Here is a 24,061-nt window from a genome sequence, read left to right as displayed (position 1 = left end):
GAGCCAGTAGCAGCAGGCAGACAGCAGCAGCATCACAGCTTAGCTTATCTAAGGGCGACTCTCGGAACGGAGCGGAGCGGCTGATTGAACTCTGAATTGAGATTGAGTGAGTAATCTGTGAGCGACGACACCACAAATGAGCACAGAGAGCCGAGCCGAGCCGCCCGGAAACGGTCTGGCACTTTGACAGATGCCGCGAGAGAGAGGTTCATCGGACTCCCTGCCTCCACTCAAAGCTGTTACCAGTCCTATTCCAAAAAGACTCATGTGTTGCTTTCATAAATATTTTACATACATATATTGGTTTCGCATATTTTGAATTTATATGTTATGCATTACATATTATATGGCTTAGTTAATATTTAGTTTCACGTGCTCAAAAAAAATTCATGCTCAAAAAAAGTTTCTTAATCTATGAAAAAAATTGTACTTAAGCTATGAAAAAAAATGTACTTAAATTATGAAAAAAATTGCACTTAAGCTATGAAAAAAAATTGTACCTAAGCTATGAAAAAAAAGGTTTTTGTTTTGTTTTTGGGCTAACAGCAGCCGCAGTTGGAGCAAAGCATTACAATATTTTACCATTCGTTGTTCGTTGAACGAAAAAGAACATTTTTGGTGCATGTATGACTATTGCTTTGCCCTTAACTTAAAAATTTAGATCTTATTGCCAGCGGCGGCTGCCAACGATTGCTGTACAAATATTATTCATTGCTATAAGCATTACGAGATGGGAGCCTCAGAAAGATATTTCTGAGCGGCACACAAAGACCGGCCCCTAAGGCGATCTCCCTATGGGGTGCATACATATTATGTACATTTGCATCGCTTAATGCTAGATGAAATTCTGCATAGTATGGTAAGGGATTCGAACCTTACCGTATACACAAAGTTGAAAAGCACTCACAAATTGTGGCAGGAACCAAACAAATTGAGTGGATTTGCGTATTTAAAACGCTGAAACAATTGGGAGAATAAATACATTCAAATGAAAGCATTCATCCTTGCAAAATATCAAGACATGTGATACAGAGCTTGATTTGGACAGTTTACCCCTTTTGCAGGGTAAATAAAACAGATTAAAGATATCAGGACATGTGATACAGATACAGTATACCTTTTAGAGCTCGCGCACGCTCTAGCTGAAAGATGAGCGGAAAGCGGAACAGAACTGAAGAGGCTGCTATGAGCTTATTTAAGCAGCTATCATCGGTTTCTATTAAACTATTATTGGAGTTTAAGAACTATCTCAACGCAATGTTGCATAGTTATATTTTTTGCCAATTGGCGAATCTTTTGGTGGAATCGGGTGGATTGTATGAAAAATTATCTTTTTCAAGATAATCAGCCCAATTACATCGTTTCTATTTGTGTAATTACATGTTTATACAAAAACAAACATGCTTGATCGATCAAACAAAGCTGAGCTTATTTTGGCGAGCTTTCTGAGTTTTCAACTCCGCCTTCAGCTAGAATGTGGCGGCGTCCTTAGGGTAACCGTTACAGCAGATAACAAATACCTGATATCTGATACAAAACTAGACTTCACACAGTATACCCCTTGCAACGGGGTATTTACATATATACAAGAACGTGCTAAAAAAAAAGTTTTATCAATATCCCGCCCGTTTCTTATAAACCATCAGAGCCCGACATGATCTCCTCGAACAGTGAATGGGCATTGTCAGTGGCCGACAATCTGTCGCCAGCGGCAGAATTGCTAATGGCGGAGGAGCCACCACTGACCAGCTCATCAATGGTATTGCGTGGGGCAAAACCACGTAGACGAGCACTCCTTTTGATGGCAGGCTTGAATTTCTTTGCAGGCGGCTGCTCAACTGAAACGGGCGTTGGCTTTGGTTTTGGCTCGGTAGCTGGCGCTGGCGGAGGTGCAACATCCGAAGCCATAAGTGTAGGATGTGGCATCACGTACGCATACTGAGGAACCTTGCTTTTGGGGTCGTTATTCTGCAGCTGGACACGCAGAAAGCCAACCGTGGCAGGATCAATCGGTACGGTGCCTTGGAAGATGTTGAAACCTGAAAGACACAGCGAATGAGAGAATTAAAAGATGATCGAATCGAACCTCAATCGAACCCAAAAGGATCATAATCTTACCTTGATATTCCCCATTCTCGTTCTGAACGAGAACCAAAGGATGTTGGGACTGTTGAAGATTGCTAAGGGGCACTAAACTTATACCGCCTTGGGAACTAGCAGCCTTTTCGGCATTTACCTCCTTTGTTGCTGTTGTCTTTGCTGTTGGTGCTGGTGTTGCCTTTGCTGTTGTTGTTGCTGTTGGTGTTGCTGTTGTTGTAGACTTTTTCTCGCTCTGGGGATTGGGGAGAGATGTGGGCTCCAAGTTTTCCAATTCAAATTCTTCGTCTTCGTCATCGGAATCGAGGAAGTCCGTCTTATGCGGATTATGACAACCAACGCAGTGACAATTTGTACAAGTATTGCCGGACTTGTAGCAGGGGCAGCGGGTATTGCGACAGGTCGTTTTGGGGTTGACAGCCACTCCAGAGGTTCCGCAACGGCATATGGGCTTCGGTGGCTTTTCCTTCGTCTTTCCTGCACTCCTACGAGATGACCCCGTCGTAGTAATCTTAGTAGTTGTTTTTGCGGAGGATTTAACAGACGTTTTGGTGGAAGAAAGTTTGGCAGGGACAGGGACAGGCACAGGCACAGGCACAGGCACAGGATTAGAAACTGGTCCTTGAATGCGTGTCGGTGACGGAGCTTTATTTGCTTTCAATTTGAAAGGGTTCTCGGTTATGGCGCAGGAGCGCTTTGAACTAGCAGGATTAATTTCCGTGTCTTTCTTCTTGTCCCTGGTGGTGGTGGTTGGTGTGTACTCCTGGCTGGAACTCAGTTCTTCCTCTGAGGAGGTCACCTCTTCATATGACTCATCCGAGCTGGCATTCTCTTGCGATGTCGCCTGGCTGGAAGTCTCTTGCGGTGCTGAGGTTCTGGCAATCGCTTGATATAGCTCCTCGGTAAGCCTCTCCTCCTCCGAAAACTCCTCACAGGTCCTGGCAACCTCTTCAATTATCTCCTCGACGACATCCTTCTCCTGCGATGCCTTCTTGTTGGTTGTGGCAACATCTTGATATCTCTTCTCGGCACCACTGTCCTCCTTCGACGTCTTCTTGCTGGCACTCTCTTGAGATGCGGAGGGTGTGGCAACCTCTTGATATATCTCCTCGGTAACACTCTCCTCCTTCGACGTCTTCTTGCTGGCACTCTCTTGAGATGCGGAGGGTCTGACAATCTCTTGATATATTTCCTCGGCAACACTCTCCTCCTTCGACGTCTTCTTGTTGGCACTCTCTTGAGATGCGGAGGGTCTCACAATCTCTTGATATATTTCCTCGGCAACACTCTCCTCCTTCGACGTCTTCTTGTTGGCACTCTCTTGAGATGCGGAGGGTCTCACAATCTCCTGATATATCCCCTTGATGACACTCTGCTCCTGCGTGCCAGCCTCCTGGCTGGCACTCTCCTGGTATACCTCTTCAATGACAATCTCTTTGTATATTTCCTCGGTGACACTCTCTGCACATGTGTCCTGGCTGGCACTTTCCTGCACTACATCCTGGCTGGAAATCTCTTGAGATTTCTCCTGGTAGACACTCTCCTGAATGGTATCCTGGTGGACCATCTCTTGTGATTTCTCCTGGCTGACAATCTCCGGAATTACCAGCTGGCTGACACTCTCCAAAAATGATTCCTGGCTCACGGTCTCCAGGTATCCCTCCTCCTGGCTGACATTCTCTAGGTATGCCTCATCCTGGATGATATTCTGCAGGTATGCTGCGTCATGGCTCACATTTTCCAGACATGCCTCCTGCTGGAGCACCAACTGGCTAACGCTTGCTGGGGCTACCGCCTGGTTTTGCACCTCCTGCTCCTGCTGGAGCACCAACTGGCTAACGCTCGCTGGGGCTACCGCCTGGTTTTGCAGCTCCTGCTCCTGCTCCATATCCAGCTGGGCTATCTTTCTCTTTTGGGAGGGGAACAGCTCAACCTCAGCTGTCGTTATGGCCAACAGAGCTGGCTGTGGGGACGCTTCTATTCTCACCACTTGACCAATTTGGAGCGCTTGCGGGGGATGCGATTCGAATGGAGTGGATGCAGCCGTGGGCATGACATAGGTCATGGCATAGCCCGTTGTGTTGTTGGGGAAGCTGGACATGGAGACTGCATCAGATAGATCCACCTGCTCCAGCTCGTTCCAGCTGTTCTCCGTGTAGCCGGCTTCAGTGCTCAGGGAGCCTTCGTTCAGAATGAACGGCGGCTGGACGGCCATTAGACCCATCTGCGACCCTGTCGGCATTAGGGGCAGCGGATGTGAAAATTGAGACTGCTCTGCGGTGGCGGCTGCCTCCATTTCAATATCCGTGATGGACAGCTGCTCGGGAAGGTTCTGCTCGTACGGCAGCTCGGGAGTTGTGGCCGCAGTGGTGGGCGGAGTCTCAGCGGGCAGAGATAAGGGAAGATTCTTCAGGAAGGGCAGATCCGGCTGTGGCAGAAATGTTTCCCGTATATCATCATAGTTGGTCCCTTCCCTGATGAACTCCTGTGTTGTCATGGGTGGCAGCCTGATGCGCGGAAACTGTGCCACATGGCTCAAATCCGGAAACTGTCCAGCTAGCTGGGTGAACATCGAAGACTGCAGCAGATGGACACAGAGCGTCTTGTAGCAGAGCAACTGTACGGCCATTAGACGGTTCTCCTCGTAGGTCTTGAAATCGGAGCAGTCTTCGCACTGCCTGCACCGCGACATCAGCCGCTTGCGTCCTCTTATGCACAGCCGGCACACATAGTGATGGCAGTGCTTCCCCTTCGGAACATATGGATCCACCAGCAGTTGGCAGCACACCACACATGACAGCAGCTGGCGCAGCTCTCCGATCCCAGCGCTCAGCTCATCCAGGCGCCGCTTGGACAGATTTACGGCCGAGCGAAGGGACAGTCTGACGACTTTCTGGTAAACCGTTTGAGCCGTCATTGTTTATAATCCGTATATATGCGAGTGCTGTGTGTGTGTGTGTGTGTGTGTCTGAGTCTGTGCCTGTGTGTGTTTGTTTGTTTGTGGGACTGTACAAACGCCGGGAAAATTTGTTTACACCACCACCTGAGACTCCGCTGGCCAGAGCCCGTTCAGGATTCTCTTGCGACTTCTCCCACCATCCGATTTTCCTCCGCCTCTTGGCCTGTTGCCTGCCTGCTCCCTTAATATTAAAAGTGGACTGTCAATTGCCCAGCAATTTGTTGATGTTGCCTCCAGCCACACATGCTCTCGAGAATTTTCTTTTTCACAAATTTTCTATTCGATTTTCTGCAGAAGCCGTTGCTTGGTGTTTCACTTGGCTGCTGCCGTATGCTTACAACTAATATTCACGTGCCAAAAAAAAAAAAAAAAAGGTTTATGTTTATATATTCTTAAGATTAAGTCATTTTTAAATATCACTTAAAAAAAATGTAAGAAAAAAAATTTACCCCAGCAAAACAACAACACGATGCTATTATGAAGAATAGCTATCGAAAAGATACCTCAGAAATACACCAAAATATATCGACACATTTTTAAAATATACCGTCAAAATATACCGCTACAAAATTTAGCAAAACAGTATTTTTCTTTATTTGAGATAAGTCTTAATATAATATATTATTGTTTTCCTGTATATAATATAGTCTGAATAATATAACAACTGTTATCGTTTACACTTTTCACTGCATTCCTTTTCGTCAGTACATTTTCCTTGCCATTTGGTACTGTTTCTTATGATAAAATTCAAATATATTTAAGTCCGATATTGAATATAACGTAATACACCCAAATATTGATCATATATACCATTATATACCCAAAAATGTATAATCTGTCGAACAACTCTATTATAAGGTACGAAAAACGATTACAAAATATACCCAAAAGTATAAAATATACCGTAAATGGTCACTCTGCCAAGGATTTTTTGCACTAACGATAGATTAAATATACCATCATATACCGATAAGCCGTAAATATACCTTCAAGTCAATGCATGAATACCTAACGCATCGAAGGAAATATCAAGAGCAAAATGCCATAAATACCATAAAGGAGAGTTGCCAAGACATTTAAAAGTGGCGATTTTTAAATATTAAATATTATATTATATATTATGAATATAAAAACATTTCCCCCTGAATATATATACAATTAACGGTTTTCACCTTTAACGAACCTAGGTGGATTAGATTATAGCACTCAAGCACGCAATCAATTCCAATCAAATGATCCCCAGATAAGCTGAAAACTAAATTTAGTTACCTTTATCGTCTTGTTAGTTAGTTCTTCATTGATTTCCAAGGGTAGTGCTATTCTGCATATTCCTCGGCCGGTGATTAAAAGCTAAAATGTTATTCAAGTCCATTGCCGCCGCTCTAGACCAGAGTTCATTGTCGGTATTATGCCTGCTGCTTGGTAATGCGATTTTCTTTCTGGCGTCTGCGCTTTGTTTGTTCTGTATCTCTGTGGGTAGGGTACAGCAGTGTTCAGTTCCAGATACCATCCAATCCATTAAACAATTAAATATCATTTTCCCACAAATACACACATCCCATTTGTGTCAGTCTGCGTGTGTGCGATTATTGAATTGAACAAAAAGAAGGTAAGGAGGAAACGAATCGCATGCTTATCTATGCACTCTTTGCGCTTCCCCCCATTTTCCATTGTTCTTCAATTATTGAATATTTAATTCCATTCGCTTTTCGTTGTTTTGCCTCCATGGAACACCTGAAGCGCTCGTGTCCAAAATCAATGGCGCGGCTCTGAATGCCAGCCATTATCAGTACTATCGTGTGGAGGGACTGGAGGGAACACAAGTTGCCGATCTGCCTCTTGGTATAGTGGTGCTGCAGGATCAGGACATGGGCAAGACCATAATCAGGGCGGCCAATCTGACCGCCATCCGATGGGCTCATGCGGTCAACAGTCAGCAGTTGCTCGACGAGGCCTTGGCTGGTGAGAGCCCACATTGTTTGTGAAGTGTGTACTTTTATCGTGACGTTAGCAACTCTTCAAAGGTGACATTGAGTTCATTGAGGCGGACATTGTGCTGGGAAAGCTTTCCGGCGGCGACGGCGACGATATGCCCGTGATGGCTCATCCGCCGGCAAATGTCTCCGACTTGACGTTACAGGCATTCCTGAATCAGATCAAAGACTTTAACGACCTTCACGAGGGCAACGAGAAGGGAGTCAAGCTGGATTTCAAGTCCATAGATGTGTTCGAGGGCTCCTTGGACATCCTCGACGCGACCATACCAAGTGTAAGCTAAGGGAATCATTTCATCTGGCAATTATTAGCAATCAAATGATCTCTTCTGCAGATGTCCTATCCCATTTGGATCAATGCTGACATTATCAGTGGCCCCGTGGACCAGAACAAGACCGTGCCCGTAGATCCGAATCGGTTCTTTGCCGGTTGCATGCGGTACAAGCAGGCAGTCCTCTCCATTGGATGGACCACCAACTGGGGAGCCGAATTCCGCGAGGGCGAATACACTAAAGATCAGTGCGACGCAATGGTCGAGACGCTCGCCTTCAACAATGTGCTGTCCACGGGCCAGGGCATTACCTTTCCGGTCCGTGCGGGCATAGCGGCCAATAGCGAAGAGCAGCTCCACAAACTGGTGGCCGCTGTCAACGAGACCAACGAGAGCACACTGACCATCTGGTCCTCCGACGGTGACTACGTGGATGTAGAAAAGCTGCGTAAGCTTATATTCGGCTTTGGTGTGGAGCGTGTCTACTTGGATGTGCCCGAGGAGCTGGCCGCCAAACTGGATCTGGGCAATGCTGGCAACGGTGCGGGCACCTTCAATTCTCTGGTTAGCTTCAGCTTCATCAGCCTCTGCTTTTATGCATTTTCCAGTTGGTTAAAGCAGTAGTTACAGTGTAGATTAAAATAAGATTTTTAGATTTGTCACAAGGTATTAATAATAAAATGAAGCTGAGGAGGAATACTATTATTAATATATCCTTATGTGAACAGCGATTATGACATTGAGGATATATTCAATAAATCCAACAAGCGATCGCACAGCTGTGTCTACACACGGCGTGTATTTTGTTATTGGATACTCGGGCTCAAGCCGTCTCAAACGGCAAGGCACCGGTTGTCGAAGAATCAATCAACTATAGGCGTATTTTTTTTTGGTTTTATTCTTTTCTTTAAATTCAAAATGTATCTTAAGGAATTTTTGGAAATATTTCCTGGGTTCACAGCTGAGCAATAGGCTAACTAACTTATGTCCGACTTTACACTGATTTACATATGTACATATGGGGGATATCCGAAATCTTTGAACTATTAGGATAGGATATGTATGTTTATATTTATGTGCATGTGTAGTGTACAAGATATAAAAAAGACTTCCTATCTACAGGGATCAATCACATTGATTGAAATGTCTTGGGATCGCAGTGCAGCATAATAGTTGCCGAGCTCGTATTTCTGTTCAATTGATTGATCATCAATGATCAATCATAATTGATATCACTTCATCTCAAGTTGCATAAAAACTAGAATATCGCTTTAAAAATACGAAAAATAATTAATGATATTATCATATAAATATAAATACTTTGGGCGTGCGCAGTGTTACAACTTCAACAAAACGGGGCATAGGTGATGATCATGGGGCGGGTGCGGGAACACTTAACAACTCCCTTTATTTACAATTTAGTTTAGTTTAGTTTAAGCTAATAAAATAGTTAATGACTTTTGTTTGGGTTCTCTGCTTCTCTTTTCTTTTTGGCACTAAAATAAATAATCTTATTAATCTCTCTCTCGAGCTATCCGGCGGAAAGCACAGATATGTTGAGGGAACTCCTAATGCGGACGTAGATGGGATGTATGTGCGACGGATGTGATGCGATATGAAGGAAGGGGCCAGGCGCCACTTGTGGTACGGTGGCGTGGCTTGGCTAAGGCAAAATGGCTTTATCATCAGTTTATACTCTTCTAAGCTACGATACGATGATGAAAATGAGTCTTGGATCATGCTTGATGGTGGCATCGCCGGGAATGCGTGAGTTGAATCGATGTATTATCTAACTATCACATCGGGAGACGTTTCATTGATCAGTCGCTCCCTTGGAGAGTTCTCGCTGCCGCTGCTGCTGTCCTGTTGCTCCTGCAGCCCAGAGTCTCGCCTATAGTCCAGCAGACGGACTCCGACACGTTCGTTGCCCCCAGCGTTCGTGTTGTGGCGGAACAACTGGGACACGGGCAATGTGGCTGCCGCCGGATTTACGCCAAAGGTGGTGAGCGGCCGCAAGGCATTAGCCTTGGCCTTGGGATCACTGTGACAGAATTGTGTCACCTGTCGCGTGGGGTACCAGCAGGTGCAGATGAGACCGCCCGCCAACAGTATACCAGTCACAATCTGTCCGAGCAGGACAATGAGCGGCACCAGCGCTATATCGGCGGCAATCTCCTCCGTAACGCGAACCCTCTCCTCGCACCACATCATGGGAAGCATGACGCTTGGTACTTTATCGTAGATACTGCAAAAAGTAATCGAATTAGTTGCGATTATCATCCACAGAAAAGTTTTAGTGACTCATACTCTATTCCCTTGACAGGCTCCATGTAGTAGTTGGCCTGAAAGCCGCCGCCCACATCCATGGGGACACCAGCGTTCGGCTCCAGCGTCATGAAGAACTCATGCTTTTCCTTCTCCGGCTTCAGGCCCTCCACCGCTTCCACATAGCTGGGATCGCCCTTGTAGAAATGTGGGAACGACATAAACACCGAGGCATTGAAGGAGCAGGGTCCAATATCGATGACGCCAATGGGCCGGCACTTGCCGCCGACGCAATAACAACTCGTGTCCGTATAGAGGGTGCCATTGTCGACGGCGTGCTCGGTGCCACTGTATTTGTAGGCGGTAATCCCATGAACTGTCACCGTTTCCGTGTAGTCCAAGGGCACGGCACGACACATTTTCGGCATGTACATGTACACGCTGTCGTTGGTGCTCAAATTGGGGGGAAAGAACTCCCCCATTGAGCCCCTGACTTGACCACAGACGCCCGGAAAGGCGCCCGTATGCGTTAGATTGTTCCACGTGTAGATCTGTCCCATCTTCGAGATATCATCGGCACCCGTGAACATGTTTATATCGCCATCGAACTCGGAGCTGCCATTTCGTGGATACTGAAAACCAATACGGGTATATGGCACATCGTCCGGCCGAATAATCTTTCCCAAACTGATGAACGGATGCTCGAAGCCCTTGAAGAGCCACTCATCGGCCGACCGCGTTATGGTGATTCGCTGGTCATACATTCTGATGGCCATATTGACACTGACTCTGCCCAGCCATGAGTCGGCTGCTCGTCTAGCCGCTGACTGAAGGAGTAGCAAAAAAAAGGGTGAAAAGCAATCCATTAGTTTCAGGGTTTAGCGATTAATGGTGGTCCACACACTTACATGCGCTACGGAATTCACTTGCGTGACAACATCCGTGAGACTGCCTTTGCTGCCATCGGTATCAAAGTAGAAGACAGACTTCTTGCGGAACGACACGGAAGCGTTTTGATTGTGCCAGGCAATGTTCACTTTGTCGGGCTTCTCCCGAAACCGATAGGGTCCCAACTGCTGGAAGTGTGGCTTCTTGCCAGAACCCACATAAAAGTCCTCCGGATTTGTCCAATTGAAAATGTAAACATCGAAGTACAGTGGCAGCGGTGAGATCTTCCAGCCCTCGAAAGATCGTGAGGTGGGACTGAGAGCCATTTCCTTTAAGATCAATAGGGGATAAATAGTAATTAGTAATTCATATAAAAATACATATTCAATTCAATTCAATGATAGGACGCACGATTTACATAATTTGTTTGTTTTAATTGAGGATAGCTGGTTGTTGAAACGGGCATTGCAATTACGAGATACTTCTACGAATCAATTCATTCAATTCTCGCATTCAATCGACATTCAAAAAGATCGATCAAAGTTCATCATAGATCTGGGCAATTGGTCTCCTCCCGGGTCCCATAATTGGCATCGAACATTGCCAAACACTGAAAGGTTTCGTCGTTTCGGACACAGTCCGTATCGGAATTATAAGCTCAAACAATGCAGGAAAGCTTATCGCCCATTAACAATAACAATAACTAGGCGACAAGAAGAGCTAATGATTCGTAGGTAATCGAGATAAGTCGTAAGTAATCGAGATAAATCGTAAGTAATCGAGAAAACTCGTATGTAATCCGGAAAACTCGTAGTCAATCGAGACAAACCAAATTCTAACAAAACGACAATGAAAGCTGATTAGTTCTGATTAATTCGAACGTAATCTGCTGTATTCATCTTGAGAAAACTCTCAAACTCAGTACAGTCGCCGCTTATTTGCCATATAACCCTTTATAGTTCTGAAAACTGTTAGTACCAATGAATTTATTCCAAGTATTATTTCAGTTCAAGATCTGATAGTATTTTTTTCTTATTTATTTTAAACGCCCAGTAATCGGGGCCCCTTGAAATCGTTCCTAGAATAACTTCATACAACAATCGGAGGGAACGTATAAGGAAAAAATAGTCAAGAGCGTGTTCGATCGATCGGTGAAATGGTTATGAATATGGTTATGAAGAAATAACTTTTTGTGGGTTTTTATATAACTCAACCTTGAGGTCTTGACTTTGATACCCATTCTCTTGGGGGAACCTTCGTAAATAAAGGGTGGATCTATGACATGATTGATGATGAACCATTAGCACCATTGTTTGCAAAGTTGTACAATATTTCAACCAAAAATTGTATTACATAGCTATGGAACTTGTTCATTACAATAAACAATTACTTGTGGCCAGTAGTCTCTGTTCGTGTCATCCGTTCGCTTAGGGGAACTTTTGTGCCACTTATCGACGTCATTCCAAGAATGCATTTCACTCGTTTAATTTGTAAGCTTCTCAGATCATACAAAAGGCAGGTGGTTCATCGGGTCGATGGGTGCTTCAGCTTCTTATCAGCCATCAATCATTGTAAACACCAGACATAACGATCGCCACGATCGCAGACCAGACCAAAGTCGCCATTTTTGTTATGTCCAGAACTTTATAATCTTTATAATTGGAAATGCGACTAGACCTACTAGACGGCTGAAACAGCTGGAATTGGAGCCTGCCGGAAATGACTAACTGATAAAAAGAAACTTGAGTGTGTTTTCTATTTCCCTAATCCAAAGAGAGAGATATTACATATGAATGTAAATCCATCCATCTATCTATTTAGCTATCTACCTATCTATTCAGGTGTCTGGGAGTGGCACGACTACTCGTATCATCGCCAAACAGGTGTTCAGTTAAGGGCAGCACACCTGCAGGGCTGTGCCCCCGACAATACAATGTGGGTTACATGCTAGGTCTGGGACTTTGGCTGGTTTAAGGCCTTTTATGAATGTTTCGCCATACATGAGAGGGTGAAGAGCGTTGTCTAATCGAACGCCCCATGGCTATCGCTGAATGAGGTATTTTTTCAGGTTTTTTCACCCAGATAAGATATTACTAGCCCGCCGCCCCCGTTCCCATTCGCATTGCAATTCCTCGGTTAAGATCCGCGAAGGTAGTTTCATGGCAAATGGCGACCATTTCCGCCTGCCTGTTCTGGCTTCACAGATCGTCAACATAATGGGTAACTTCGGATGAATGACCTTGCAGGCCGCAGCTGTAGCCGTGATTCATAATTTCCGATTCCAGATGGGGGCGCTTTTATTCGATTAGGCCCCGCAATCAATCATTCAGTGACTATTATTAGTCAGTGTTTGTTCCAAAAATGAGTAATAATAAAATGGAGGGTAGAAAGAAAAAGGGGCAGCTAAAAATACATCTACCTACAGTATAAGGCGCTTTCTAAACCGTTTTCTTAATGTTATTTAACGAGTTTATGCTCAAGGTAAAGTAGAGCTAACAGGATCGGAGTATCTTATTTTTTGGCTTTAAACGTAAAATGAAAATAGCTTGGAATACTCGTAAAGTCGCAAACTGCTTAATGAAGTACTTAATGAAGAACATAAACGTAAAACCACATTTAATATCCTCTGAAAATGTCAAATGTAACTGGCCTCATATAAACAAGATTCTATCTGTCAGATAGCGATCATTTTGTTAAAAGGTAGGGAGAAAAGATAAGCAAATTATCTGTTGATTGGATACCGATTCAGTCTGGACTTGAAGCATATTCTATGCAAAATGTACCAAAAAAATTACTTTCCATACAAAACTGATAATTTTCAAGACCTGCCTCTTAAAAAGACAAGTTTCTCTCAAGTTGTTTTAAAATAATCAAAGCCTGTAAGCGATCCAACAGAAGGCCAATGCCGCAGCCTCTCTCTCACATCTAATGACTCAACAGTCGCATCCATACGCTAATCAGAAATACATACATATATGTATACACAAATATGGGTATACTACAGCGGTATATAAAATATATATTATAAATGTACATACAATGTATGCATGTACAATTTTATACCTAATGGGATCGTAAACGAACTTTTGCCAAACCATTTTTGATACGAAAATGATCGAATGTAAGCCGTATCTTATCTCCAGAGTTGATTTTATTCTTGAACACCTGGTTCGGGTGATCAATTTTCGGACTGTCTTTTCATTTTTGGTCTTGGACAAAGACCTTAATTGGCTTCAATCAAAAGACAAAGTTCTTTCTGGTGAAACGTTCCCATTTGTATGTAAATGAAGGTCTACAAGGTTGGGCGGGGTCCTGACCTTTGAGCAGTTTGCCAATTTGCCGGTTCGCAAAACATGACTCGCTCGAAGGGACTGAAGTGATGTGAATGGGAATGGGAATCGGCATAGAAATGGATGGTGATAAGATAAGACTCTATATAGAGGCACACTCACCTTGCCGCGCATGCGTGTAAACATCTCGATCCAGTGGCGGAATAGATAAATGCCGCCGGCAATGGAACAGATCCCCAGCACGATGATGCCCAAACGGACACAGTAACGCAGATGTGATGTCATATTGTTCTTCTAGCTCCAATTCCGATATGGTAGTGACAGTTGTAGTGGTTATGGTTTATTATACAGTTATATTGCTGCAGCTCCTCGGTTGAGCCTGCTCCACTCCGAACGATCTCTTACACGGCACTGAGTCCAAGTGGGAACCTGCCTACCTCTGTTTGGCGTCCGTTGTTGCGAATAACAGAGAGAGGGCGAATATATGAAAAGAGAACATTTGTTAGTACAGGCGGGCTTATCTATATCTATGGGTCTTATCAGCAAACGCACACACACGCACACACACATGTGCACCATATAGGGGGCAGCGGGCTCGCCACCCGATTACAGGGAAAGAGAGCGGGCCAAAGAGAAAGAGAGTATATGTTAATCACGCGCCGTAGCGCGATCGTCTACAACTTTGTAGTACTGCTGCGTAATTATATACATTTTGTGTGTGGTATGTCTAATTGTAATGAAATGTTCGTTTGGCACTGGGGGTACACGTTTTTGTGGTCAAGTCAAATCTCCAATGTACATACATGCATATGCATACTATATAGCGTACATACATACATAATAGATTCGTCGAAATGTGATACGAGGGAAAACATAAACTGCGGTTTTAAGGGGGGTTGCTTAACGGTTTGGGAACCGGTTCAAAGGCTTCACTCTTAAGTGTTCCGTCAGTTGGCTTTTCACGGAACACCCCCCATATAGCAATTCTAGCCATAATTTAATACCTATTGCACCATCTATAACTACTTAAAGTCAGCCAAAATACAAACGTTCTAAAACAGCGGGTGCGCACGTACTTGTACTTGTGGCAAACTGCTCCTATCGCTCCCACACTGAAGCTCGAGTCGAGACGCATGACCTCGCGGTAGGCCAAATTCTAAGTATTATTCATCAGTATCCTGTTTGATGATTGCTTTTAATAAAAAAAAAAGATGAATCAATAGCAGTTATCAATCCAACCATTCACTGGAAAGTTAAACAACTACAAGAGGGGTCGGCAAGGCCCTTTCTTACTCATGTCCATAGGAAAGTAACAGTGATCGGTGCCCAATACAATAACAATTTTTGTTGCATTTTGCCTGCTGCCTGCGGACACAAACGCACTGCAATGTGTGCGTGCCGACCGCTGGACTACATTGGTATGTTATCCAATATGACCCCTGTTATGTCTCTGTTAAGTTAATACTGTACAATACTCTACTGACAAAACATATACCACTGCATTAACAGTAGCGTGTACCGTTTGATGAATCCAGTTGGTACCATTTTTTGCTTTCAGTTACTGCTTATCTATCCACCTATTCTTAACGTTTAAATCTACATACATACATAGGTATATATGTACATGGTTATGTACCATACACTCAAAGACAATTAGCTCAGCATAATCACTCATCGTTAACATTCGTCTGTTAGAATTGTGATGCCCGCACATGACCCTGCTATGTGCTACTATGCCACTATGTTGGTAAAAGCTGTTCTAGATACCGACAAAAAAACACCACAGCGCATTGAAAACTGTTCCCGTTTGAACTCCCGTTTTCTGACTCTAATTTTTCTGGATTTCTCGAGTTCGCAAAAACTCCAGCTACTACGATTGTCTGAATCACACACATTCCGCGCACTTATTGTTTTCGCGTATTGGCTTGAAACACAAAACCCGTTCACGTTCACCTTTTCCATACCCTGTCACAACCATAAATGAATGTTGCGTGCGGACTGCGCAAGGGTCGCTCTGAGGGTGGGGGAACTGTTTACACTTCTTGTAGTGCTGGTTGTCCATGGCAACCGATGAGCACGAGGTATATTATGTATAAGGTAAGGCAGATGGGCAAAACTCTGCATCCTCCTTCATCCGGATGGATGGATGCTGATTTATATATGTAAATGGCCAACACAAGAAAACATCTGTATTTCTGTTTATATAAAAACACACAAGTGAATACATAAATATGTACACATGTAAATATTTATGTACATTCTTGCTTATGTTGACGCTCCCGCCGCGACCTTCTAGTTAATATACCTCGCCCCTGGCTATGACTGCAGCGCTACTATTACTGTTATTGGCAATATTTAAAAAATTTCAATGCAATACCAATCACACCCTGGCACGTACATACGATACGATTTATTTTGTTATTAATGCACACGTAGCGAGGTCGGAAAACAACAACTAACATTATGAAAACTCGTTTACGTTTACGCGGTTTTTCCTCACCTACGCCCAGTTTATTTTTATCTCCCAAACACACACGCACACATGCACACAAACACGCCACGCCTCACAGTCAAATGTACTGCTCTTGCGCTGTTTTAACTCCAGCAACAGAGATTATGGAGATTTCACATAGTGCCAATTCATTTGGCCAAACATTAATCACGCGAATTAGCACTGGCGTGTCGTGGTCTAAGCAATTGTTATACTCATCGAGTTTTTATTCACAATTATTTGAGAACATTAGCAATATCCTTGAACTCTACCCGTCACTTCCGCAACCTGTTGACAATATATTCCTATTTATTGTACTCTTTGCTCTTGTGGCCTAAAAATAGACACAGGCCGCAGTGCAATGTGCCAAAAAGAACCGCAAAAACAGAGAAAAACAACAAAGAATGTCCCGAACTGAGGCTGGCTCTGCTTCTTGCTTGGGTAGTTTACATATTCTGTTAACTCACTCGTTGTCGCGCGGTGAATCAGTATATTGGAATGCTTCACAGAAAGCAAAAACTTCACAAAAAACTCTACACAATTATGTTTATTTAACAATTTTATCTTAAAAGGAAGCAGAGCAACGAGCAACGCGGCACGTTTAACTCTCTTGCGTCTGCGTCTCTCTCCCTCTCTTTCTCACTCTCACTCTCTCACCAAATGCGTTGGGCATTTTTCATATTTATCTTACATTTTCTTGTTGTAGATATTCGTTGCTCCTCTAACACTTGGCTTTCTTTACTACGCGCTGCCTTTTTTCCAATTCCACTTTAGGTGCAAATTTATTCCAATCACTTGTTTTGTTTTGCTTCACTTGGATGACAGATTTTTCTTTCGTTTTAATACTTTTGAATTGATATAAATTTCTAATTGCAGTTGTTGTGTAAATATGCAGCGAAACATAGACATAGACGGCGGCGACGCAAGTGTCTAAAAACGCTTCATTGCTCGCGCTCTTTGGGATTTATTTTCTTTTTCTTATTTCTCTCTGTCCTGTCTAGTTGCCATCTCACTTGCACTTGCACCAACATGTGTACATATGTATTTAATCAGCGACGCACCGTTAAGTCAACGCTCTGATCTTGAACTAACACGTCTCGATCCGTTCACTTCGGGTGGATTTTTGGTCTGTGCGGCGCTGCGCCTGCTCTGCGACTAAATTAAGTATTTTTTAAAAGTCGCCAAGCAACTCAGCAACCAGCAATTATTTATTCTTCATTAAAAACCTATGGCGAGTCGGCTGGTCTGACTTTTGTATGCCCTTTTTTAGATTAAATCTCTTTTTATATGTTAATTTCAATTTACAATAGTAAAGACACTCGGTTATTTAGTTTTAATTTTGTTGAAACTCTTGTATTTTATAAGAGATGGGGTAAGGAACAAATGTGCTGCGCATTGTAGGGTGTTCACATAGCGTCGAAAATGATCATAATGATCATGATCATGCTCTCTCTCACTCTCACGTGCTCTCAGTTTCTGACTCGAATGGCGCAGGAGAGAGAGAGCGTGTGAGTAAATGTATGTATATACTTATGCTCTGCATGTTCGTATGAGTACATTAGTTTTATTGATAAGAGTTTGAACAAAAGTATGCATTGACTCTCTGTTTTGTGGTACCAAAACGGCTATGAAACGGTTCTGTGTCCAGATCGTAATTGAAACTAGAAATGTTCGATATTTCCATACTTTTAATCGGTCATGAGGGTGGCAAGTGGTTGCTTTTACTGTTGTTTTATTGTATGACTGTATGATTCAGTATGACAAGGAATGATATTGTACGTAGGGGCGTCTTTCTTACTGCTACAAATACTTTGGCAATCCACAGCTCCATTCATCCATCCAGCGCAGTGACCAATCCATCAAAACGACACTTTTAAAGCATCGAGTAATTGAAGACCCTTTAACATTTATTAACTTAGACTGTAGACTAGGCAAGACAGACGCTAAGCCCTTATCCCTATCACATGTCATACTCGTACACCTAGTGTTAACAGATAGGACCTCTATTCAGCTTGGACTCGCCCCCTCCTTGATGGCGGGCACATATTGGACACCGATCAACAGCGGGGACTCTTCCACTCCCTTTATCTGTTCAGGGGTGCGAGTGTCCAGTGCATTGATTTCGATCTTCTGCATGAGAAGCTTCTTCCAGAGCATCTGTCTCGGATACCACAACAGCATTACCAGACCCAGGGCAATGCCCAGGCAGCCGCATACCTTTCCCAGGCTCTCCATGATCGGTATTAGCTTGACGTAGGTCAAAAGATCGGGAGTGATGCGCACATGGTAGTCGGCCCAGATTAGGGGAAAGAATGTCCGACGCGACTTGCGATAGATTCTGAAAATATCACCATTTTTATTTTCCCAAAGGATCAATGGAATTCCGTGCTTTTTACTTACCCTGATGGTCGTGGCTCTACAAGGAGGCTGGCCATTATGCGTGCCTTGATCTCCAGAATCATGCCCGTCTTCGGCTCCAGAATGACCACCAATTCATGACGATCCTTATCTGGTTTCATTCCATCCACCTGCTCCACATAATACGGATCGGCCTGGTGGAAATGTGGATAGGAGGCAAAAACGGGCGCTCCGTACCAGCAGGAGGAGATGTTCAACAAACCCGATCGTACCTCCTGGCAGTTCTCCTGGCAGTAGCAACTATTTTGTGGATTATCAGTGCCTGGAAACAGGAAACAGGAATCATTCATATACATATCAATCACTATCGGAACAGATTTTTACCATTTGCCATATTCCGGGCACTGCCCTTGTAAACATATCCCTCTACGCCCTCGAAAACGGTGGTAGAGTGGTAGTCCACCTCCAGTTCGCGACAAATGTCGGGAAGGAAGTAGGAGATATTTCTGCCCTTTTCCAAAGGAATCGGATGGAACTCCCCAGCACTTCCCTTTAGTCGGCATCTGGGACTAGAGGCAGTGACATTGTTATACCGCCAACGGGCGATCTGTCCCAACTTACTAAAGTCCTGGCGTCCCGTGTAGACATTGTGATGGCCATAGATCTCCATGCTGCCATTGCGCTGCAGGGGAATCGGGAATAAGATATAAACATATGTAGATCAGAAATGCGATCTTACAGGATAAGCATATCCAATTTTCTCGTAGGGAAAATTAAGTTCGGGCATCAAGTTAGTGGGAACCATTTTGCTCATCTTGAGGAGAGGCGTGTCAAAGCCATCGAACATCCAGTCACCGGCAGGACGAACCATGGTGGTTTCCTTGCCGTACAGATTCAGGGTCATCAGCATGAGGGTCCGCAGCATGGGGCTCCAGCTCCACATCTTCTGGTAAATGCCAACAATCAGCAGATTGGGGGCCACGATGGGATCCGTGGGCCGTCCCGCACTGCCCGCCTCATCGAAATCGAAGCGACTGCGACGCATGTACGAGACCGTGGAGTTCTCATCGTGCCAGACCACATTCAGCTTTTGCATCTTTTCCTTGAACCTGTAGGGTCCGAACTCCTCGAATCGAGGCTTCACTGTTGGATCATTGAGGTGCTCCGAATTGGTCCAATTGAACATGTAAAGATCCACGGCCGTGTCCATCGAAGGGGACTCCCACAGATCTGTGATCAGGGAGTTTGGTCTCAATACCATGAACCCCTCCAAGACCCATTGCTCTATACGCTCTAGATAGAGAGTTGCGCATAGACTGCAGGTAAACAACAGCAGACCCGCCACACCCGTCCTCAGAATGCGCTGTTTTCCAATCATGATGTCGCGTCGTAACGTGTAACGGATCGTATATCAGTCTGAAATGGTTAGTTCTAGATTTTTTTTAGTTACATCCAACACAAATGCTACGCATAACTAGTTTCCTCTTTCTGGAATTCTCGGTGTTCAATCGTTTATATCGAAACCAGACTACCTTCTACCACCCTCTAAATATGCATACAAATGGCTCTGTGTACCTACGATACGTGGACCAGTGCAATTTATTTTTTTTCGTGTAGCCTAGGCCCCGAGAATCATCCATATTCATATTGGCTTGATCATTAGGCTATTAAACTTTTAATTTGCCTTTAATTTGCTTATTGATTGATAGATGTATGGATTTATAAAAGACTTGTTCTAATAACAACCAAATATCCGATCTTAAATATCAGAGAACCAATAACCTTTCTTTCTCAACCTTTTAAGGATTTCGAATAGACTTTTAGTACCCAATCTATGCTTTTTTTTAGCTTTCGAAAAGTTTATGAGTTTTAATCCTTATTATAACTTTTCTGAACTTTCTGAAGAAATAACCTACCATTCTTTATTTACTTTGTATTTGTTTGGAATGTGTTTCAAAGCATCATTTTTGGAAAACAAATAAAAAATTAATTTCCTTTTTAGATAATATCCCATTTATATGATTTTCATCGTTAAAGGATTCATATTTATGTAGATCTTTACTTGTATTTCCAGTTTTCACTGACCGATCACTACACACTCATTTTATCAATCAAAAATTACGTATTTAAAGTACATTTTCGTTTCTGATCTTAACCATATGATTTTTCTTTCATAATATGTTTCGAACGCAATAAACGGTCACTCGGGGTCTTTGCACCTACCGATCCAGCGATGATCAGGAAGATGAATCAGCCGATGATGGTCTCTGTGATTCTAGATGATGACTGATGGATGATGGGTTCAACTTCCTACTACTGTCTGTTGTCTGAGCCGAGTCCAAGTCCACCCTCCAGAGGTGGAGGTTATCATCAAGCGGCGATAATGCAGGGCTCTGAGGCTGTGATTTCTTATATGTTTGCAGATCTCTTTTTATAATTCTTTGCTTGAGAGATCGATCCTCACGAATGCAGGAATGGCTCGAGTGTTTTAAGATTTTCTTGGTTTTTAATCGAACCGCTTCGAGTGACGACTTGATAACGACTGAGTCTGGCGGTTGGAAAATAATTTTCAAACGAGAATACAGCTACATACATATGTAAGTATATGGAACAACGTGAAAAATAAACATAAATGTCGGAATTAAATGATACTCGTACTTTTCCTAAAAAAACGTTAATTGTGGCACGGAAAGAAATCCAACTCGAGTTTCATTTAGGATGCATTATTTGCTGATGAAGATCAATATCATTTGGGTTTAGTTTTATGTGTAATATAACTCGATAATTAAGCGAATCTCTATCTTGCCTGCATGTAAGCAATCGCCTCTGGTATATACCATGCCGCGCATTATGAGCCAGCGCCTCTCGGTCCGGCCACTGATCTTCCTGGGATCGCCGCATATAAACATTAATTTCTCACAGTGCATTATTTACGACTTGTTTTAAAAGGTCTGAACTTAGAACTCCATGTAGTAGCTGTACTTGTAATGCGGCTACAAGGCCCCAATATTCTGGGGTTATCTTTTAACGATACCGCTCCATGCCGCTCCCGTTCCCCCGAAATGGAAGTGCACTCAGGTCCGAGCGCAGTCGCATAACTGTGAGTAGCATTATCAATTAAACTCTAACCCGTCCCAGTCCGTTCTACGATTTGGGATTGGGGATCGGAGCGAATGAATCTCCAATCTAGATTTCTGCTGCCTTGTTTGCTGAATGGTTGGTCACCCCTATTGATAAGCCCAGTCCCCAATTCCTAATCGGCTCTGTTCCCAATTGTAGATGGCGCGGTCCGATAAAGAGCCATGCATTCGTAGAGGCCAGAAAGATTTGTTTTCCAACCAATGTGATGCGTTGTAATCAGCTTGAAAATTATGACAGCACAAAGAAAGTGCTAGCACTGAAGAAATCGGATTGCGATTGCAGCCAATAAATATTTCAAGATCACCCGAAGATTGTATACCTATCAAACGACAAATAATTATTAAAAATCATATATCGATCATCATTGTGGGGTGTGAGCCAAACGTATGATAGTTCATTGAAGTTTGTGCAGATCCATGGATCAGAGATGTTGTCACAATAGTAAGAGTAGTTTATTTATTTATATATGGAATATTAATGAAGTAAACAAAAGACAATCATGATTAAAGTTCAGTTTAAAACGTCTTAATCGATCTCTGCCTAACACTCGTACCCTTTGCAGGGTATCATGCAAACACTTACACATTTCACAATTATTTCAGTCTTGAATCAATTGTCGCCTTATCAACACACCTAGGGCACAGGGCTAGGCACAACAATGGATGATCGCCTCATATGGATTGTTGGTAGTGGGGGCGGGTATCATCTCGCAAAGCTGAACTTGAGGACCCCAGACGTGTGATCCAGGCTGTTTGGTATCTGTTTGCAATCGATTTTGATGTGTTTCTCGTTGTCCATGAGACGGGAACTGTCCATAATTTCGAGTTTAATATCACTCTTGCGTATCCACAGCTCCAGGGGCTGTGTCCGCCATCGCTGTTTGTTGAGGATTGCCAGACAGCTCCAGACAAAGGCATCGCCATGGCAGCGGGTTCGGGTTATGTCCAGAACCCGCAGCTGGCGACAGTGGGTGACAAATCCAAGCAGACTCAAGGGACTCTCCAACTGGTAGCCGCACAGGTGCAGTTCAGTGAGCTCCGGGAGTGCGGAGGAGAGATGACGCAGCATTTGGTCTCCGAGGCACTGCAGCTGGCCCTCCTCTTCGCCGTGGCCGTGCAGCTCCAGTCTCCTTAGATTCCGCAGATTGCCGAGTTCCCTAAAGAACCTCTCGTAGTCGTGGAGAATTCCGCTGAAGCGGAAGCCCTCGATTAGCCTGGATCTGCCCGTCGGATAGCTGGGACGCGCTATGCGCGACAGCACATCGAAGACAAAGTTCTTGGAGTAAATGGACAGCTTGTTGAGGCGTGGCAGCTGCAGCAGCTGCTGGGTGATGTCCGACTCCATGCACAGATGGTAGTCGGCAATTTTGATGTGCTCCAGCGTTGGGCACAGCTGCAGGTCCACCAGGTCGCAGCAGTTGACCTCATCGCAGTCCTCCATAATATCAAATTTACGTAGTTTCAGCTGTCGGAAAAGGTCCCGAAAGTGCTGCGACTCCAGGTACTGGCAGTCGTCCAGGCAGAGCTCATTGAGTAACTCCAAATCGCACAGATACTTTCCAGTGATTTGGCATCCACGGAGTTTGAGTTTTCGCAGCGAGGGAAACACACGCCGCAGCAGGCGCACATCCTCGTCCACAAAGCGGGCACGACCACGGCGATGGCCATCGCCCAGCCACTCCAGGCTGGTCACCCCGGACAGGGTATGGCTGCTCAACAGGCGAAGCCGCCTCACATCCAGCCGCTGGCAGCTCAAACGCTGCATGTGCGGTGCCAGGGTCAGCACAAAGGCCAGAAACTGACGCGAATTGGGGCTGGAACGCTTGAACATCTCATCGTGCAGCGCCACATTCCTCACTCGTGTCCGCCACAGCATCTGCACAATGTTCTCCAGGCGACGATGCAGCTTCCCCAGCTCGTATTGTTGGTACACATTCAGGTGCCGTATGATTAGGGCTAATACGTCATCGTTCAGCTGCAGCAGGGAGGCGGAGCCGGAGGCGGGTGTGGGGGCTGCTGCATGGGATACAGATACATGCGAGTGGAGTGTGGGGTTAATGGGTGTTTTATATCCTTCCAAGGTTATTCGGTTTTTTGCACTGCTGCTGCGCTGCTTACCTGTGTCCGCTGTTGTTGTCGTCGTCATTGTTGCTCTTCTGCTCAGGCTCAGAGCATTTTCAAAACTGAAACTACGCCGTTGCCATTGCCAGATGATCGCTGCGCTCTATCCATAATAACAGGACGGTCAGAAGTCCTTTTAGGGGTGGTTTGCCAAACGGGCGGAGAATTCGCCTACCTACCTAAATT

The 24,061-nt window shown here is 44.3% G+C and overlaps 5 protein-coding genes across 6 annotated transcripts; 1 reads left to right on the top strand and 4 right to left on the bottom strand.

Annotated features, from left to right (window-relative positions):
- Positions 1-50: 50 nt before the first annotated feature.
- On the bottom strand, positions 51-5,409 carry LOC6589062 (E3 ubiquitin-protein ligase msl-2). 2 transcript variants are annotated; one of them, XM_026988244.1, is made up of 3 exons: positions 3,443-5,409; positions 2,119-3,358; positions 51-2,039 (listed from the first exon to the last, which is right to left on the bottom strand). In XM_026988244.1, the coding sequence occupies exons 1-3, from the start codon at positions 5,012-5,014 to the stop codon at positions 1,633-1,635; spliced, it is 3,219 nt and encodes a 1,072-aa protein (XP_026844045.1). In that variant the 5' UTR covers positions 5,015-5,409; the 3' UTR covers positions 51-1,632. The 2 variants fall into 2 exon arrangements, with proteins under 2 accessions (XP_026844045.1, XP_002014550.1); XM_002014514.2 differs by having other exon boundaries at positions 2,119-5,408.
- Positions 5,410-6,392: 983 nt separating this feature from the next.
- Positions 6,393-8,041, top strand: LOC6589063 (protein FAM151B). Its single transcript, XM_002014515.2, has 4 exons — positions 6,393-6,478; positions 6,797-7,018; positions 7,081-7,325; positions 7,386-8,041. Exons 1-4 carry the CDS (start codon positions 6,412-6,414, stop codon positions 7,944-7,946), a joined length of 1,095 nt encoding a protein of 364 aa, XP_002014551.2. The 5' UTR covers positions 6,393-6,411; the 3' UTR covers positions 7,947-8,041.
- Positions 8,042-8,198: 157 nt separating this feature from the next.
- On the bottom strand, positions 8,199-17,363 carry LOC6589334 (protein peste). The gene is made up of 5 exons (XM_002014516.2): positions 16,948-17,363; positions 13,928-14,204; positions 10,496-10,804; positions 9,630-10,414; positions 8,199-9,567 (listed from the first exon to the last, which is right to left on the bottom strand). The coding sequence occupies exons 2-5, from the start codon at positions 14,048-14,050 to the stop codon at positions 9,108-9,110; spliced, it is 1,677 nt and encodes a 558-aa protein (XP_002014552.1). The 5' UTR covers positions 14,051-14,204; positions 16,948-17,363; the 3' UTR covers positions 8,199-9,107.
- A 581-nt stretch (positions 17,364-17,944) lies between these two features.
- Positions 17,945-21,187, bottom strand: LOC6589335 (protein peste). The gene is made up of 5 exons (XM_002014517.2): positions 20,838-21,187; positions 19,354-20,030; positions 18,999-19,296; positions 18,657-18,936; positions 17,945-18,594 (listed from the first exon to the last, which is right to left on the bottom strand). The coding sequence occupies exons 2-5, from the start codon at positions 19,990-19,992 to the stop codon at positions 18,264-18,266; spliced, it is 1,548 nt and encodes a 515-aa protein (XP_002014553.1). The 5' UTR covers positions 19,993-20,030; positions 20,838-21,187; the 3' UTR covers positions 17,945-18,263.
- A 1,005-nt stretch (positions 21,188-22,192) lies between these two features.
- LOC6589336 lies at positions 22,193-24,061 on the bottom strand. Its single transcript, XM_002014518.2, has 2 exons — positions 23,873-24,061; positions 22,193-23,770 (listed from the first exon to the last, which is right to left on the bottom strand). Exons 1-2 carry the CDS (start codon positions 23,898-23,900, stop codon positions 22,458-22,460), a joined length of 1,341 nt encoding a protein of 446 aa, XP_002014554.1. The 5' UTR covers positions 23,901-24,061; the 3' UTR covers positions 22,193-22,457.

The sequence above is a fragment of the Drosophila persimilis genome, unplaced genomic scaffold (assembly GCF_003286085.1).
Source record: "Drosophila persimilis strain 14011-0111.01,24,50 unplaced genomic scaffold, DperRS2 tig00000191-arrow-pilon, whole genome shotgun sequence".
Taxonomy (NCBI): domain Eukaryota; kingdom Metazoa; phylum Arthropoda; class Insecta; order Diptera; family Drosophilidae; genus Drosophila; species Drosophila persimilis.
The sequence above is the reverse complement of the archived record's forward strand: the minus strand, read 5'-3'. Positions and strand labels throughout refer to the sequence as shown.